The sequence below is a fragment of the Arvicanthis niloticus genome, unplaced genomic scaffold, assembly GCF_011762505.2.
Source record: "Arvicanthis niloticus isolate mArvNil1 unplaced genomic scaffold, mArvNil1.pat.X pat_scaffold_1287_arrow_ctg1, whole genome shotgun sequence".
In the NCBI taxonomy this organism is placed as follows: Eukaryota; Metazoa; Chordata; class Mammalia; order Rodentia; family Muridae; genus Arvicanthis; species Arvicanthis niloticus.
The window spans coordinates 22,501-39,682 of NW_023045278.1; the positions used below are offsets into that span (position 1 = coordinate 22,501).

At 52.0% G+C, this 17,182-nt stretch overlaps 1 protein-coding gene across 1 annotated transcript; it reads right to left on the reverse strand.

Moving 5' to 3' along the window:
* Positions 1-805: 805 nt before the first annotated feature.
* Positions 806-15,391, reverse strand: LOC117701545 (mitoguardin 2-like). The gene is given in 14 exon segments (XM_076928169.1): positions 806-818; positions 1,005-1,102; positions 4,301-4,387; positions 4,519-4,591; positions 4,949-5,064; positions 5,603-5,682; positions 5,685-5,702; positions 6,621-6,738; positions 11,223-11,359; positions 11,664-11,781; positions 12,516-12,587; positions 12,589-12,629; positions 13,841-14,051; positions 15,136-15,391. Coding segments are annotated over 14 exon segments (1,278 nt in total). The 5' UTR covers positions 15,232-15,391.
* Positions 15,392-17,182: the final 1,791 nt, after the last annotated feature.

Genomic DNA, 17,182 nt, shown 5'->3' on the forward strand with positions numbered 1-17,182 from the left:
TATAGACTAGGCTGGCCTTGAACTCACAGAGACCCACCTGCCTATGTATGCAACACTGCCCACCGCCTGGCCATATCTGAACCATGTAAGCATTAGGAGGCAAACCTGGGTCCTTTGCAAGAGCAGTGAGCCAAGCTGCCATCAGCCCTATACACATCTATTCTTGAATCCAGGCTCTAACTTTTATGCTTCAGAACTCCATTTAGATGTGGAGGCTTCCCAAGCCTCAGTTTCCTCCTCTGTAAAATGGTCATAACATAGTACCCCACCCCCTCACCTGGTGGTTGTGGGAGCCAGCATGAGCATCTATAAATGGCCTAGCTGGAGAAGAGTCGTGGGCAGCAACACCACCACACCACTGGTGGCCTTGGGTTTTGCTGTCGTTTTGTTGGGGCTGGGTGGAAGTTCTCCTCTATTTTAACTTAATGGGACGCATTAAATGAAAGTACTTAGTGCCCGCCCAGAGTGGGGGCTCTGCCCATGTAAGGACAACACAGAGGGAAATGTGCACACTGCTGAAACTAGGGCAGCAGGGAGTGCCTGAGAGCCTGGGCAGAGCCCGGTGTGATGTCCCAGTGATGGGACAGGACAGTGGGCAGGGACTGACAAATGAACTCCAGGCATAAGACGAGGAGTGCCCGAGGTCCCAGGACATACACACAGAGGAAAGGACGGGCACCCACTGTTTCTTTGAAGCTGTCGGATAGCCAGCGGTTCCGCAGGACAGCAAGCACCGAAGATGGAGGGTTCTCTAGGTCCTCGAAGGCATCCATGAGGATGAAGTCCAGCACGATGTCAAAGAAGCTCATGCATGCCACCTTCAGGGGGGAGGGGGCACTAGAGCTACCGTGTGGAGGCCACGTGGGGCCTGTGCGCGACACATGGGGAAATGGCTTGAACCCAGGCATCTCAGCTGCGTAACACTGATGCTGAACTGGGAACAAGCTCCCAACAAAATGATTTCAGTCTGAAGAACCCCAGGATCTCAACATGGGCAGACTCACCCTCTGCCCTCCAGCTCCAACCGGGTGGTAGCCCAGGTCTCAGGCCGCAGGGCGTAACTCAGCATCTCCTCATAGCTCTCCAGGAAGCCTTTGGGACTCTGTGAGTACAGCCAGATCTGGTTGTGAGAGAGGTCCTGCGACCCAGTTGGCTAAGATTTACAGGCAGGCTGGGCTGTAGATAAGAATGTGCCAAGTAGGGCTGGGGCCTTACCCTAAAGAGATGGCAAGGAGGTGTCTTTTGCCTGAACCTTCCAGAGAACCAGGGTGTGTCTGGGGCAATTCTGCATCCAGGGCACCCAGCTATGTCTCAGTTTGGCTCATCACTACACACCTGTAGCCCTGTGGCAGCCAGGCACTATTACACGGTCTCTCCTTGGCAATGCCCAGGAAAAGGTGTAGTTTCAAGGGGTGAGAATGGGATGAGCCGCACGCACAGCTGTGCCACCACTGCCCTGGCACAGGAGCACTCTATAAGCAGTGGGGAAAACTGGAAGGGGCAGGGGCCACGGTTCAATAGCACAAGCTTGTCTAACATGGAGTGTGGCTGACACAGGACATGTCCACATATACATGGAAACAGACCACCCAGAGAGAGACACAGGCTTGGATGAAGGCTGCATGGTTAGAAGATGGCCCTGATGCTACGACTGCAGAGCCTGCACATTTGCCACCTGGCCAATGTCTTCAGAGATCTGCCCAGGGAACAGGGCTGAGTGCTCCTGGCGTGGGGCTCAGCAGCTACCATGGGCCTTTTCCACCTTGTAGAGGAACAAAACCCAAGACTGACTGGGACGGAGCAGCAGAGGCCTGCTTGGCATGGCCTGGCCTCAGGCCACCTCACTTCTATTATCTATCCTCTTCCTGGGAGGCCAAGGAGAGCCAGCTAAGGGCATCGGCCGGACATGGCAAACTCGACCGTAAAACCTGGCTCTACAGTCACTTGCTCAGTGGCCTGGGAAAGCTCCTTGCTCTCACCAGGCTTGGTTTCCTTATCTGCTAAACAGACTGCAGCGGAGCTCTGATGGTGGCTGGAGGGAGATTTGAAGGAGCAGCCTGGAGCTCACTTTGGGGCAGATGGCAGGCACTGGGGCAATCACCTGGCAAAGGTGAATGCAGCATTTGTCATGGCTTACAATCCTGGCATCGCAGGCATCACTGCTGGGTGAGGAAGACAGGGGCACCATATGCAGGATACAGGGTGGTAAGGCCAGAGATGGGGATCCTTGGGGTTCATTTTCTTCACCATTAGACACTAAAACACAGCTTTCCATACTCTCTATGTAAATTGTCTAAATAAACAAGAACTGAGGAACAGTGTTCTAGGCACAGGCAGCAGAGACAAAAGTCCAAAGCAGGTAGAGGGTCTGGTGCACATCAATGCCCCAGTGCCCCAAGCTGCACAGGGCAAAGTGTGTCCAGGACAACCACAGATCAGCACTCAGGCCATGGCTGAGGGCTGGGGGGGTCTCAGGCTGTGGAAGACAAGGGTTTACACAGGGCTTTTAGATCATTCCTCCAGCTAGGAAGAGCAAGAAGGACCAAGGGGACACAAACTTTGCTCCAGCAGAGCCTCAGGAGGCTGAGGCAGAAACATTGGCATGAGTTTGAGGCCAGCCTGGGCATTAAAAACAAAAAGTCCAAAAAGAAGACCAGCAAGATGTTGCCGTGGTAAAGGCCCCTAGCGCCATCCTGACAACCGAGTTCAGTCCCTGACCCCGATAGTAGGATAGAGGCAATTCCCACTACCTGTCCTCTGATCTCCACATGTGCACAGTGGTATGTGCGCATCCTCACCCATGCCCCCATACTCATGCACACCAAATAAAAAATTTTAAATGCAATTAACAACTAAAGAAGCTGGACATGACTGGGCTTTTTATCCCCTCACTTGGGAGGCAGATGCAGGAGGACCAGATGTCAAGGTCTATCTCAGCCACACAGCTGGCCTGGGTTACAGAAGACCCTCTCAAGAGACTTGCCCCATTCATTAACAGAAGCACCAGTAGGTAGTAAATATGAAAACTTATGCAACCTCTTCCACAAGCAAACAAGGGAGCAGTGAACAGCGGCAAAGGTCAGGGTTACAAAAACCCAGTATGAGCCAAGACACGAGGACAAACTCTTATGCTGCCAACAAGGACCTAAGGTGAAGGTCCCGTAAAACATCCTCCTGCCAGGACCTGAGACAGAACCTCACAGATCTCAGATACCCACCAGGAGGTAGGACACAGCAGAGCCTGACCACAAGCTGGAATAACTACCAGGGGAGTACATTAGCGAGGGAAGGTGGATGGGCTACACTGTGATACCACTGAGGAGAGACTGCAGGCTGCTTGCACAGCACAGACGGGGAGGCGGGCAACGACACCCATGGTCAGAATGTCCATGGAGCAGAGCACTTGGGACTCCAGCAAGGGTCACCATGGACCGAAACACTTGAGATTCAGCACGGGTTGGCCATGGACAGATGCAGGGAACATTTCTGCCAGTCTGCATTTATTGTTTGTTTTGTTTTTCAAGACAGGGTTTCTTTGTATAGCCCTGGCTGTCCTCAAACTCAGTCTGTAGACCAGGCTGTCCTGAACTCCAGATCTGCCTGCCTCTCCCTGAGTGCTGGAATTAAAGATAAGCCACCACCACTTGGCTTGTGGTTTGTTTCATTATTGACCAGTTTTACAAAAGTATACTGTTAGAATCACCAAGTAAGAAAGAGTTCATGTCTCTAGTTTTCCAAGTTGAAACAGGAGTTGGGGGACCCACAACCTTTTTTCAGCACCCTATGGGTATAGGAAGCTGCCAGGACTCCTGCACTTGGTTTTAAAGTGTTGTACGTGTGTGCAGGCCAGAGAGAACATCAGATGTTCCTCAGACAGAATCTCTCATTGGGGCCGGGGGCTCACCAATCAGACTGATTGGTCAGGAACCCCGTGGATCTGGCCATTCCACCTATACAGCACTAGGACTAAACATATTCTGCCGCACACGGCTTACACAGACAGCACTTGCACTGTCTGAACTAGCACTCTGTCTGTATGCATGATGTGAGTATGGACACATCTCTACCACAGCTGCTGTGGAGGAACTCTCGGGGCATGGGTCTCTCTTTCACCATGACTTTGGGGGATCTTATATAGGTCAACAGTTCTGTAGAATGAGGGGTTTTCCCAATGAGCCACCTCATAGGCCCAAGATTTTTGTGTTAAAGACCCAGTCAACGGTCAACAAAACAAAGCAAAACCCCAGCCTGAAGTAAGGCTCTGGAGGGAAATCTGAAACAACAGTCCCACCCCAGCTACCTTCTCAGCCTTGGTCATTAGGCCTGTCACCATCTGCCGGCCGACCTCCCCGAAGAAGACCTGGTTGTTTCTTTCTTCTAGAAGCCCCTGAGGAAAGAAGGTGGTGAGTGGGAGCCTCCCAGAGCCAGTGGAAAGGGCAGAGTCATGGCCGGGCACAGGGTGGCCCTGTATGAGGCAGGCCCAGCACTCTCCCCCAGTGGCTCCTGCACCACACCCACCTCGAAGGCCTGCCGCACACAGTGCAGCTTGGCCAGGAAGTCTTGGTCACTGTAGCAGCCCAGCAGCTCTGTCCTGAGGAAAGGGACAGACAGTGTCATGCCACCTGATCGTGCCTAGCATAGATCCAGTAGAGGGTGTGTGCCTTGGGTGAGGAGGAGGGGACAAGGGTCCAACCAGGCCCTGCCTCAACCTAGCAGGGTGACCTCAAGTTGGTATCAGTCTTCTATCCTTCAGTCTTCTCTCAACCGAAGGCAGAGGCTGGCTGGCTGTTCTCTGGGGTCACATTGGCCCCTCTGGACCTAAGCACAGTGGTAGTTATGGCTATGGTACCTGGGCTGACCTCAGCCTCCTTTGGTCACAACCAGTGTCACTGTGCACCTCTGCCTCTCCCCCCTTGGGCTGGAGCCCACCCATCCCCCTCACTCTCACCTGAGTGTTCGGCAAGGTACTTTCCCATCCTTCACCAGCTGCAGAGCCTCCTCGTAGGCAGCAGCAGGCCTGGAGAGGGGAAGCGGGTACTCTCCAACCTGCAGGGACTCACAGAGCTGGGAGGGGGCCAAGGAGGCCAGTGAGCACCACCCTACAGGGGCCAGAGCTCTGGGCCCCAGCAACCACAGGGACCACCCTAGGTGCCTCCCTTTAGCCCATCATAATGATACCATAAGCACTCTGGCCCCATGGGACAGGAGGCCTAGGTTCACGTCCAGCCCTGGACGTCAGCACTCCTACTGCCAGGATCCCGTCCCAAAGGGGAATCTGCTGGATACATGTTCCCATCTTCCTGTCCCAGGCACAGACTCATGCCTCCTGCCCCAGCCTGGTGGCAAGACTAATGCTAACCAAAGGACTAAATGGATTAGAGAAGACAGAGATGGGTATGGTTTACAGCCCTATGGATGTGGCATATTTCTCTGCCTGACCATGCTTTAACCCCTGGCTTCTCAGGCCGCCCTGACCTTGGAACTTCCAAGTATCTGGAAAGCAGGGCCCCATTCCTACACAAAATAACCCCAATTTCTCACACAGCCTAGCTCTGGCCCAGAGGGCCTGGCCTAACCCAACTCGGTCCCCCAACCTATTTACCTCAGTGGCTGAGAAAAAGGAGTCTTCTGAGGTCAGGCTGTCCTCATCATCAGCTCGCAGACGCAGGGAGCCCTCAGTCAGGGCAGCATCAGGGTCCTCTCTGGAAGGAGTAAGCCTGGGCTGAGACCCACACCCCACCCTCCATCGACAGGAATCCTGGTACACAGCACTGCTACCCCAGAGGCTTCACCTGGGGCAGATGTTGGCAGAAGTTACAAAGCAGCCCTGAGCTGGGTGGTAACGGGGGGGGGGGGGGGGTGAGGGCATCTCCATGCCCATTCAGTTGCTCTATGTGGCCTAGTAAGTGTTTCCTCTTTCTAAAAGGCTGTAATTGCCTACAGGCATCTGCAGGCACTTAGCCAGCAATTCCCTCATCGACAGGCTCTACAGCTAAGGGGTCCGGACCTTCCGAGACACTTCAGAAAGGCGTGCCAAATAAGTAAATGATGGTGGCCGCCTTGAAAGTCCTACCAACCTCTGATGTAGAGGAAGACCCAAGGGGACAGGATTTCTCCAGCAGGCAAAGTCATGCTGAGACCAGTGCCGAGAAGCCAGGGCCCGCAAGCACTAGCCAGCCCACTTTGGACCCCAGCTGCTCCCACAGTGCACTCTGGGAAAGGCTAGACACACAGCAGGCGTGAGGAGGACATTGGACAATGGGCAAGTTAGTTCCCTCCAGGTCCACATTTTCTTTACCTCGGTGGAGGTAAAGAACTTTTTGCTCCACTCGGCCTGCCTCTGGGTAACAGCCATGTGAACCCAAAGGCCCGCTGCAGACCTGTCCAGGAGACGTAGGCACTTAGCTCAAAGGAGTTCCCAAGAGGCCAGTGGTAAAGCACACTAACTATGGACTCCGAGCCTCCTCTTGCTTCAGTGTCTGTCTGCCATGTTTAAGGGAATACCTCAGTTTCCCTATTTGTTCAAACTTCAATTGGGAAGCCAGTCCTGGCGCTCTGGACTTGTCCCCCAGCTGTGTTCCTGGCATTTCAGGCCCACAGCAGCCTGTGCTCATGCTCACCAAGGTCCAGCAGCATGCTGTCAGAGGGGAAGGTGGAGCCAAACTCTTCCTGCAGGTGGTAGGCCCGGTGCAACAAGGATTCAAGCTTCTCGGCAAACTCCCTTCGTTGTGACTCTGGCTATGACAAAAGCAATGACCTTCAACACAGAACTGCCAAACTCCTTCAGGTAGGGCCTCAAGGAAACCGGAGCTGGCTCAGGGTCCAAAGAACTCTAGACTTGTGCTGCCCATTACTGGCCGTACCAGTACAGGAGGCACTGGCCGCAGGCACTGTAAATACACACTGCGATGCCAGAAACACATGCAGAGGATCTCGGCCCAAGGGGGTCACGGTTGTACGCCTGTAACCCAGGATCCCTACGGGAGAACCTCAGTTTGAGGCCAGCGTGGGACATGCACTGAGGAGTGAGTTCCAGGCAGCCAGGACTGCACAGGAAGAAAGACCGAGTCTCAAAGAAAAAGGCTGGGTGGGAGCAGCGCAGGCCTTTAATCTCAGAACTCTGATGGCAGAGGCAGGAGTTCGAAGACAGTGGGGTCTACAGAGGGAGATTCAGGACAGCCAGGGCTGCACAGAGAAACCCCAAAAGACAAAGACAACAATAATAGTAATAACAACAACAACAACAATAATAAAACAAGTAGATCTCATCTAGTTTTTTTTTGCTTCCCCCCACCTGAGGTAGAACCTAGGCTGTCCTCAGACTCACTATATACCAAAGATGACCTTGAACTCCTGATCCTCCTAGCTCGACCTCCCAATCCTAGGATTAAGGCAGTGTGGCACTACGCCTGCTGTTCCCCGGTGCTGAGGACCGAGCTCAGGGTCTCCTGCGTGCTGGTGAGCATCCCTGGCTCCTCCTCTTGCTTTTCTCATTGGCTGGCTGGCTGAACATATTTCCTAGAAAACACTGTGTTTCTAAGTGACTCAAGCCTTTCCCTGAAGTCCCCCTAGTACAGATCCTGTGTCCCTGAGCAAACCCTTTATGGTCTCTAAAGCCTTCTCTATAGAAGGGACTCAAAAGCTTCACCTTAATCCCAGCACTTGGGAGGCAGAGGCAGGTGGATTTCTGAGTTCAAGGCCAGCCTGGTCTACAGAGTTCCAGGACAGCCAGGGCTACACAGAGAAACCCTGTCTCGAAAAACCAAAAAAAAAAAAAAAAAAAAAAAGCTTCATCTTGTGAAGAGGGTTTCTGGGACTCAGGTGTAAATGGCGGTAGCTGTTACTGAGAATTACCAAGTAAGGGTAATTCCACCTCATGAGTGTCACGGTCTGCAGGGGACCAGCTGGACAACAAAGGACAGGCTGTCCTGAGAAGGTCTAGGTGGCGGGAGAGTACTTGCAAGGAGGCACACGCAGGGTCTCAGCTAGAGGGAGATGGGAGGAGCTGGTGTGGGGCACAGCTTCCTGTGACCTCTGTGTGATTCTTGACCTCCATCCCCAGCATGGGATATTGGGTGGTGCTCTCTCCCCCCTGGGGCTCTTAGGTTTGGGTCCCAGGGTGAGGCAAGAGTTAGCCTGACTACTCTCTCCATGGAGGTGGAGGTAACCAGAGTAGAGCCTGTTGCTAAAGTAACCAGAGCCCAGGGAGGAGACAGATGAGGGCCAATTAAGCTTGAGAAAGGGCCAGAAGAGAGGCAGCCATCACCGAGGCCCCACCCTGGACCGTGCTGTTCAGCCTCAAAGCTTCTCTCTGGGACGGGGACATTCCACAGAGAAATTCAAGGTGGTGAAGTGTCCCGGAGTGTCTATCTAAAATATGGCAGGACAGTGATCTGGCCCAGACCTCGGAGCTCTGGGCCACGGCCACTCTGCTGGGCTCCTACCTGACTGGCATCCGGAGGACGTCTGTCAGCACTCTAGGAAGTAGCTGTGAGTGGTTAAGGCTGCAGGGAGTTAACACAGAAGCTCAACCAACTCAAGAAAAGCACAAACAGTAAACTTCAGAATTAAAAAAAAATTCACTTTTGAGACAGGGTCTCATTTAGCCCAGCCTGGTCCCACACTATGTAACCTTAAACTTCTGGGGTTTTTTTTTGTTTTGTTTTGTTTTGTTTTGTTTTGTTTTGTTTTGTTTGGTTTTTTTGAGACAGGGTTTCTCTGTGTAGCCCTGGCTGTCCTGGAACTCACCCTGTAGACCAGGCTGGCCTTGAACTCAGGGATCCGCCTGCCTCTGCCTCCCGAGTGCTGGGATTGAAGGGGTCCGCCACCACCGCCCGGCTGTCCCCTTAAACTCCTGATCCTCTTGCCTGTACCTCCCTCTGCTGGACTGCTGGCATATCTCTGCTTCTGTGGAGCTGGGGTGGAACCCAGGGGCCTAGTGCCTGATAAGCAAGCTTCACCTCCAACCCAGAACTTAAAAGTGTCCTCTGTGTGTTACAATGGATGCCATGAAGAATGTGAAAGAAAACTCCATGCCTTTAAACCCAGCACTTGGGAGGCAGAGGCAGGAGGATCTCTGTGAGTTCAAGGCCAGCCTGGTCCACAGAATGAGCTCTAGGACAGTAGTCATGGATATGTAGAGAGACCCTGTCTCAAAACAAAGCAAAACCACTCAATATCACCATCGTTAAGACTAAAAACCGAAATGTTTGCAATTCCACATGCTGGGGGCTAAGACAGGAGGATCAGAACAGACATTTCCAAAGGACACACACAGATGGGGTCAGCAACACAGCTCAGCAGATAAAGGTGCTTGCCAATAAATCTGAGTTCATGTCCCAGGCCCACAGGACAGGGTCACCTCCATATGTGTACCACGCCTGCCCCAAAACAACATACACACAGACGGGCCAGCAGCATAGGACAGGCAAGATCAGCATAGGAGTGTAAATCCAAGCCGAGCAGAGGGCTGGAGAGGAGGGCAGGAAACCTGAGGGGACTGTTAAGGTGTGTAGCGATTGTGAAATGGCTGAGGTTGATGGTTGATGGCCACGATCCCCCAAATACACTGACGCCACTGACCCGCATCATGTGAGCAAGCTGTGAACAACCCAGGGTGGCTGTTCAATATGACTGAAAAATGTCAACACAGGAGCTGGAAAGGTGGCTCAGGCGTCAAGAGCACCGGCTGCTCTTAAAGAGAGCCAGGTTTTATTCCCAGCACTGTATCTGTAACCTGTTTCAGTAGATCTGACCCCTTTCCTGACCCAGTTGATACCAGGCACACATGTGATGTACCTGCATACATATAGGCAAAATACAAACACACAAAGCCAAAGAAATAAATCTAAAATAACAACAAAAAGGATGACCCAGCGAGATATCTCAGCAGGTAAGAGCACTTGCCACCAAGGCTGACAACACGAATTCAACCCCCAGGAAAAATAGAACTGATTTCTGTAGGTTGTCCTCTGACCTCCACAAGCCCACTGTGGCTCAATCTACACACACACAGGCACACACAAACAAACATAGACGTAACTTTAAAAGATCTAAAGGCCTGACAAACCAGATACAGTGGTACATGCCCTTAATCCCAGCCTCAGGAGGCAGAGGTAGGTCTCTGCGACTTCTATATAGCCAGTTCTAGGCCAGCCAGGGCTACAGTCAGACCTAAAGTAAAAATAAAAAGTAATATAGCTGGGTACAGTGGCACACGCCTTTAACCCCAGCACTTGGGAGGCAGAGGCAGATAACCCACTCTGTGAGTTTGAAGGCAGCCTGGTCTACATTGAGAGTTCTAAGGCAGCTGCGACTCCCAGTGGTACCTGTTTTATGCACACATGGCTTGTGTGCTTGGCCCATGCAAGGTTCTCAGCTTACTCCCATAATTTTTAAAGTATGTCTTTTTATTTTAAACATGCAGAAGAGAAAGGCACTGTCAACCCCATGAAAGCCTTTTCACCTTTCTTTCCAGAACTCTCCATAGGTAACTTCAGACTACATGTGCTAAAAATGGACACCAGATGGACATGGTGGCACACGCCTTTAACCTCAGCACTTGGGAGGCAGAGGCAGGCGGATCTCTGAGCTTGAAGCCAGCTGTGAGTTCCTGGACAGCCAGAGCAGAACAGAAAAGAAAGAGGGGAGGGCTGGAGACATGGCTCAGCCGTTCAGAGCACTTGCTGCTCTTCCAGAGGACCCAGGTTTGGTTCCCAGCACCTATTTGGTGGCTCACACCTGTAACTCCATCCAGTTCTAGGAGATCCAACACCCTCTTGTGGACTCTGTGGGCACCAACATGGTATACAGACATACATGCAGGGAAACACATTAAAAAATAAAAATATCACAAATAAATAAGTATATGAAATTACAATAAAAAACTTGAATGATGTTGTCCCCCCCCAAAACAAACAAACAAACCCATAAATAAAACCCAAAGGCCCCAGAATCCAGTGTATTTGGAACAGAGACCCATCTCCTACAGTCCTGCACCAACACCCCCACCACCCCTCACACCCCTAAACAGAGCTGAGAAGGGTGTTTATCAAAGTGGGACTTGCTCACCAAGCCATCACCAGTGCGACAGCACCAAGCACGTTACTTGAGCTGTTATATTCATTCTAAGTGGATGGAACCCAGTGAGTGCCCTGTGGAAGGGTGCACTCAGTCAGCTGTCCACCTGACCAACCTTGCAGCGACTGGGGAACACCACCTACCTCTGACAGTGCTTCTGATGAGGTGTCTGGGTTCTGGAGGCTGTCCCCTGGCGTGGGGGTGCTGCCTCCATCCACTCTCTGACCCACACTCAGTGCCTGCTCCCATTTCTGCAGGGCTTCCTCAAACAGCTCCATGCCTGAGAACACAGAGAGGAGAAAGGCTCAGGTCCCACAGGCTCGCCCTAAGGGGATGAACATGGGGCACAGAGGGCCACAGCAGGGTCAGAACTGGGCAGGACCCTACAGCTGGGTCTTGCCCTCTTCCGGGTCAGCCAGTGTGCAGGCTGTTATCTAAGCAGGATGTGTCTTCTGAGTATTGACAGGTATCTGGGGTTGGGCAGTACCTGAATAAGTGAGCTGCCGTGCCCAGACTCCTAGAAGGCCACTCCCTCCTGCCACAGTTACCCTACCCCAGTGCCCTGGGGTAGACTCCCAGCCAACCTTGCACATAGAGGCTCTCGGCACTGCCATCAGTGGTGGGTATAGTCTCCTCCATCCCTCTGGTTTCCCAAGAACCTGAGCACGCAGCTGTGGGGCTAGATGAATTGACCACTACCATCTAGGGACCAAGTACACAGATAATAAAGCAGTGAGACCCTTTGTGGGTACCCTCTGAGCCCACCCCAACTGCCTGACCACAGGCCACAGGTATCTCTCCTGGATACCTCCCGAGGGAGCTAGGCCAGGACCCACATGCTCAGAGCAGCTCAATGATGCCCCACAGAGACTGCCTCAGTATGAAGAAACACAGAGGTCAATACCCAAGGCCACGTGTGAAATGTCCCTGGGCCCAGTCCCTGCTCTACTAGTCTGTCAAGGAGGACAGACAGCTGCCACCTTGTTTCAGGACCTTGTAATCACAAGATGGTTTCAACCTTTCCAGAGGAGACTCAAGAGCAAGGGTGTCACCAGCAAAGAGCTGGAGCAGAGACGAGCAATGTTCTCACAGTGAGTCAGTGAACCAAGGCTGGGCTCTACGGAGATAGCTAACCTCTGTCTCCTTCATCTCCAGACCCTCAGCCCAGCCCCACCCTGTCACCTCCCAGGCACTTGCTCAACGTCTGATGCCCAAGCCTGCTGATAAGCTCCCTCTCTGGCACCTGTCCACCTGTCTCCAACTGGCGTCTCCAAGCAGCATGAATAGGCTGTGAAGGCCGAGTTCATGCTGTGAGGGTGTGAAGGAATGAAGGGGCCTATCTCTCATCTCCCACACAGCCCAGAAGTTCCTTAGGGCAGAGTCCAAGAGGGTCCTGGTGGCGCCTGCCTCCTCACATACCCTCCCTGGTTCCTTACCGAGGCCAGGCTGTGGGAGGAGCCCGAGTGCTTGCTGGGCTCGATGGAGGAGATGCCACTCAGAGTGTCGTTTGCTCCTGCTGCTGGGGCTCTGAACCCTCCGGCTGGAGCAGCCTGTGAGGAGAAGGGTGGGTCCCACATGTGTCCTCCCACTGAGCCTCCCTCCCATCCTTATCTTCCTGGAAGTGTGTCCTGACCTAAGCCAGGACATCAGAGGACTCTTCTGAGTGCGTACCCTCAGCAGAGGACTAAGGCTTTTCCTTGGCCTACTGACTTAACACAGGGCCAGGCCCACAGGAGGGCCCCAAATGCTGGGACAAGCCGAGAGCAAGGCAGGTCGCCTCCCTACCTCTTACTCAGTTTGCCTGTGTGCTTGATTGAGTGACTGATAAAGAATTCTCTTTTCCAGATGCCTCAGCAGGTAAGGTACTTGCTACCAGGTCAAAGGACCTGAGTTCAGTCCTCGATGAAGGAGAGACCCAACTCCCAGTAAATCAGAGAGGTCCTCTGATCACTTTATATCCACCATGGTACAGTGCATACAATAAATAAATAGATAAACAACCCTTAAACCTCATTGTCAGTTCTATTTTTTTTTTTGAGACAAAGTCTCGGTGTGCAGCCCACGGTGGCCTTGAGTGCTAGGATTATAGGCACATACCATCACACCTGGCTTTAAACATTTATTTTCCAAGAAAACTTGGTCTTCCCAAGTTGTGAACCTATGAGAACGCTCTGCCTTGATGGAAAGCAACACGAAACAGACCTGCAGCAAGCAGCCATGTATCATGATTCCCAGAGAAGAGGTTTTCTAGGGCCAGCAGGATGAGCCTGCGCCTTGGTTTGACCCCAGAACCCACACGTAGAAGGAGAGAACTTATGCATGCAAGTTGTCCTCTGACCCCCACATGTCCACTCCGGCACACCTACACACCTTTGCTCACACACGAACTCCGAGATAAACTGTTTTAAAAGCTTTCCCACAGTGGCTTGGTTCTGTGATAGCACTGTCTCAAAGTTCAGGACACACTAAAAAGGCGAATCTTACTTACACACGCAAACCCCTTTTCTCTCCTTTAAAGAGGAGAATGGAGAAACACCACTGGGTTCATGAACTCCATGTCTTTATTCCTGAGCTCGGGGAAATTCCCTACAGTGACAAGGACACCGGTACCAATGCCACCCACCACAGTGAGCCCAGTGTCTCAAGGAATGGTTCTGCTGTCAACTCTACCAAGGGTAACTTGGCTATGAGGTGGGAAGGCACCCACAGTCAACAGTGCTGAGCTGCGACGAACGTCAGAGGTTCCCGACCACATACCTACCTTTCTTCACCGAAGGGAGCTTGCGGGCCGTGAGGATGGGTACGGGCACCGTGCCCAGCTGCTCACCTCCCGTCTCAGGGCCCACCTGCTTCTTCTTCCGCGGGCGTCTTTTCAGCTGGTGGGCAGCCAGGGCCAAGGCCACAGTCCCGAGGGCTGTGGCAAAAAGAACCTTCCTCAGGCCTGGTGTCAGCCGAAGTTGGGAGAATGCAGACTGGAGGAAAGAGACAAGTGGTCTGGTTATGTGGCCCAAAGGGAAGCTCTCTGGGTGTGGCCACAGTATCCTTCTGCTGGCTGAAGGGGTGACAAGGGGCACTGAAGAGTAAATCCAGTCACCCTCTCTGAAATGCTAATCAGAAATATAAAGATAGCATAATGTGTTACAGAGATGAATCCTGGGTCCAGTGTGCCCCCACACAGCTGGTCTCCATTCTGTGCCAATGCACTGCACCAGGGCTTGATCTGTGTCACCTGTCAGAATCCCTGCCCAATGAGGAACCGAATGTCCACGTCAGTGTGCAGACGTGTGCAGGCAGTGATCAATATACAGCTCAAATCCCAGTGACTCCATTTCCCAATGACACTCACTACCGCGGCCACCCATCCAAGCAGGCTCATCCTGGCCTCCCTCTGCTGCTGGCCCAGGTGGACCTCTGTCCCACAAAAGAGAGCTTTAGGGGGTGTCAGGGGACTTAGTTAGAGACAACTAAGGCCAAGAAGTCACCTAGCCTTTGGGTAAACACTGGGTTTAGGGCCCCATTTTTTAATGTAATCCTGATTTACTCAGAGAAAAGATACTAGATACACATACAGCTAATGCTGACTGTTAACCTGATAGAACCAGAGTCTCCTAAGAGGCAAGCCTCCTGGCATATCTGTGAAGAATTACTTATCATAATGTTAGCCTCTAAGAATGTCTGTGAGGGATCTCAAGTCATTTGGTGGGAAGATCATCTTATGTGGAGTGGACCACTACCAGGCAGGGCAAGATGCCCTGTGTAAAATGGAGAACGTGAGCTGAGCACTGGTATCCGTGCAGCATCCTGTCTCCTGAGCACAGACGCTGTGTGACCAGCTTCCCACCTCTATGGCCACGCCTTCCACACAAGGGACTGTAACACACTCAGACCGTGAGCCCAAATAACCTCCTTCTCCCTTAAGTTGCTTTGGTCTTTAAACACAGCAATGAGAAATTAACTGAGACACACGGAATTATAATAACACAGTAAGAAATTAACTAATTCACACAGCCTTGACAAGGGCTCAGCTCTCTCAGGCACTGAGGACACCCATCTTACCTGACCAAAAGTCGTGTACAGGAACACTGGTATTTCAGCCACAGTCATGGCCAGAGCCTGGATCATGGACATCCCCTCAGTCCTACGGAATGCCATGGTAGGCCCAGCACCCGGGACGGGACCTCCTGGGGTGAGAGCTTCCAAGAACGTCTTCAGCTGGTCTCTGGCTGAGTCCTGGGTACCATCCACTCCCCAGCAGGACAGAGGCACACATAACAGGTCCTTCCACAAAGCTGACAGACAGATGACCAAGTGAGACAGCAGAAGATGCATACAGGGTATGAGTGTAGAGCGCTCACCTCCCTACGTCCAATACCCAGTCCTGCCAACAAGCTTTGTGTCCGTGAGATGGGTAAGCAGATAAAGAACCTGCTGAGCAAGCCTAACTGAGTTCCCCAGGATCCAAGGTTGAATGCAATAGGTCTCTGAGCATATTCATGAGGAATGAAGTATGTTATTAGAGGTGAGGAGACCCATCCACAGGAAGTGGCGCCATTCCCTAGGCTGGGCCATGTACTGTGTAAAAGCACACATGCATTCTTTGCTCCTTGCCTTTTGACTGAATGTAACATGAACAGCTGTCATGAGACCCTGTCATTGTGACTTCCCCACAAGGATGGGCTGTTATCGGGGACTGTGAGGCAAAACAAAACCTTCTTCCCCTAAGTTGCTTTTGCTGGGGTGTTTTATTACAGCAACAGAAATGAAACTAGACATGGAAGGAGAGAACTGACTCCCAAAACCCATTCTCTGGCCTCCACACATGCCTGTCTGCGCCCATATACACAAATAATGTACTTTATTTATGTATGTGTGTATGCCATTATGTTCAGATGCCTGCAGAGGAGGTCAGAAGCAGGTATGGGAGACCCTGGACCTGGGATCACAGGAAGTTGTGAACTACTTGATGTAGGTGTTGAGAACTGAATTCAGGTCCTCTGGAACAGAAGCAAGCATGCTTAAACGCCGAGCCATCTTTCCAGTAAAAAGTTTTAAAGAAGGTCGGGACTGGAGAGATTGCTCAGTGGTTAAGAGGAACAGATGCTCTCCAGAAGACCCACATTCAATTTCTACCATCACATGGTGGCTAGCAACCTTTTGTGATTCTGATACCGGAGGCTCTGTCGCCCTCTTCTGGTCTAGCCTATATGGGCACCAGACATGGATAGAGTACACAGACAAACATACAGACAAATCATCCTTACACATAAAATACTGACAACTTTGGGGCTTAAAAGAGTTGGCTCAGCAGTTAAAAGCACTGGCTATTCTTCCAGAAGGCCCAGATTCAATTCCCAGCACCCAAATGCTGGCTCACAACTGTCTGTTAACTCCAGCTGAAGGGGATCAGACGCCCTCTTCTGGCCTGTGAAGGCACCAGGCACCCACACTGCACAGACATATACACATAGGCAAGAAACACTCATCCACAGGAATTTTTTTAAAGAAGGGTGTACCTGTCAGAACACAGAAACATAAACAAGAGTGTTCTCAGAGGTTGGGCATCAGGGCACTTCAGGCTTGTGATCCCAGCTGCTCGGGACACTGAGGCAGGAGGATCAAAAGCTCAAAGAATGACTGGGCAATTTAGGTAGACCCTGTCTCAAATGTTTTAAAAGCATTTGTCTAGCATGTAGCTGGGGTGGGGGGGACAGTGCCTCCAGTGGCTGAATGAACAGCAAGTGTGCATCAGGAACTCCAGGTCCCAGCCCTCTGCCCCCACGGGCAGACAAGCAGTCAGATACCCCACAAACTGTCTCCATGAGCCTGGGAGCAAAGGGAGGCATGCACAGCGGGCCAGCTGCAGAAAGCACCCCAAGACTGGGAGATAAATAGGTCACCCTCTAACTCAGGGCCTTCTGCACTTTCTCAGTCTTTTTAAAAACACTGGCCATTTTCTAAATAAAGATCTCAGGCTCCAGACTGAGAACCATGACATCCTTCTCACAGAGCCAGGAATGCTTCACTTCCTGTGGCCTGAATGCTTGTGCTGATCTTGGTGGTGGTGTGGTGCATTTTTTTTATTGTAGTTTTGTTTTGCTATATT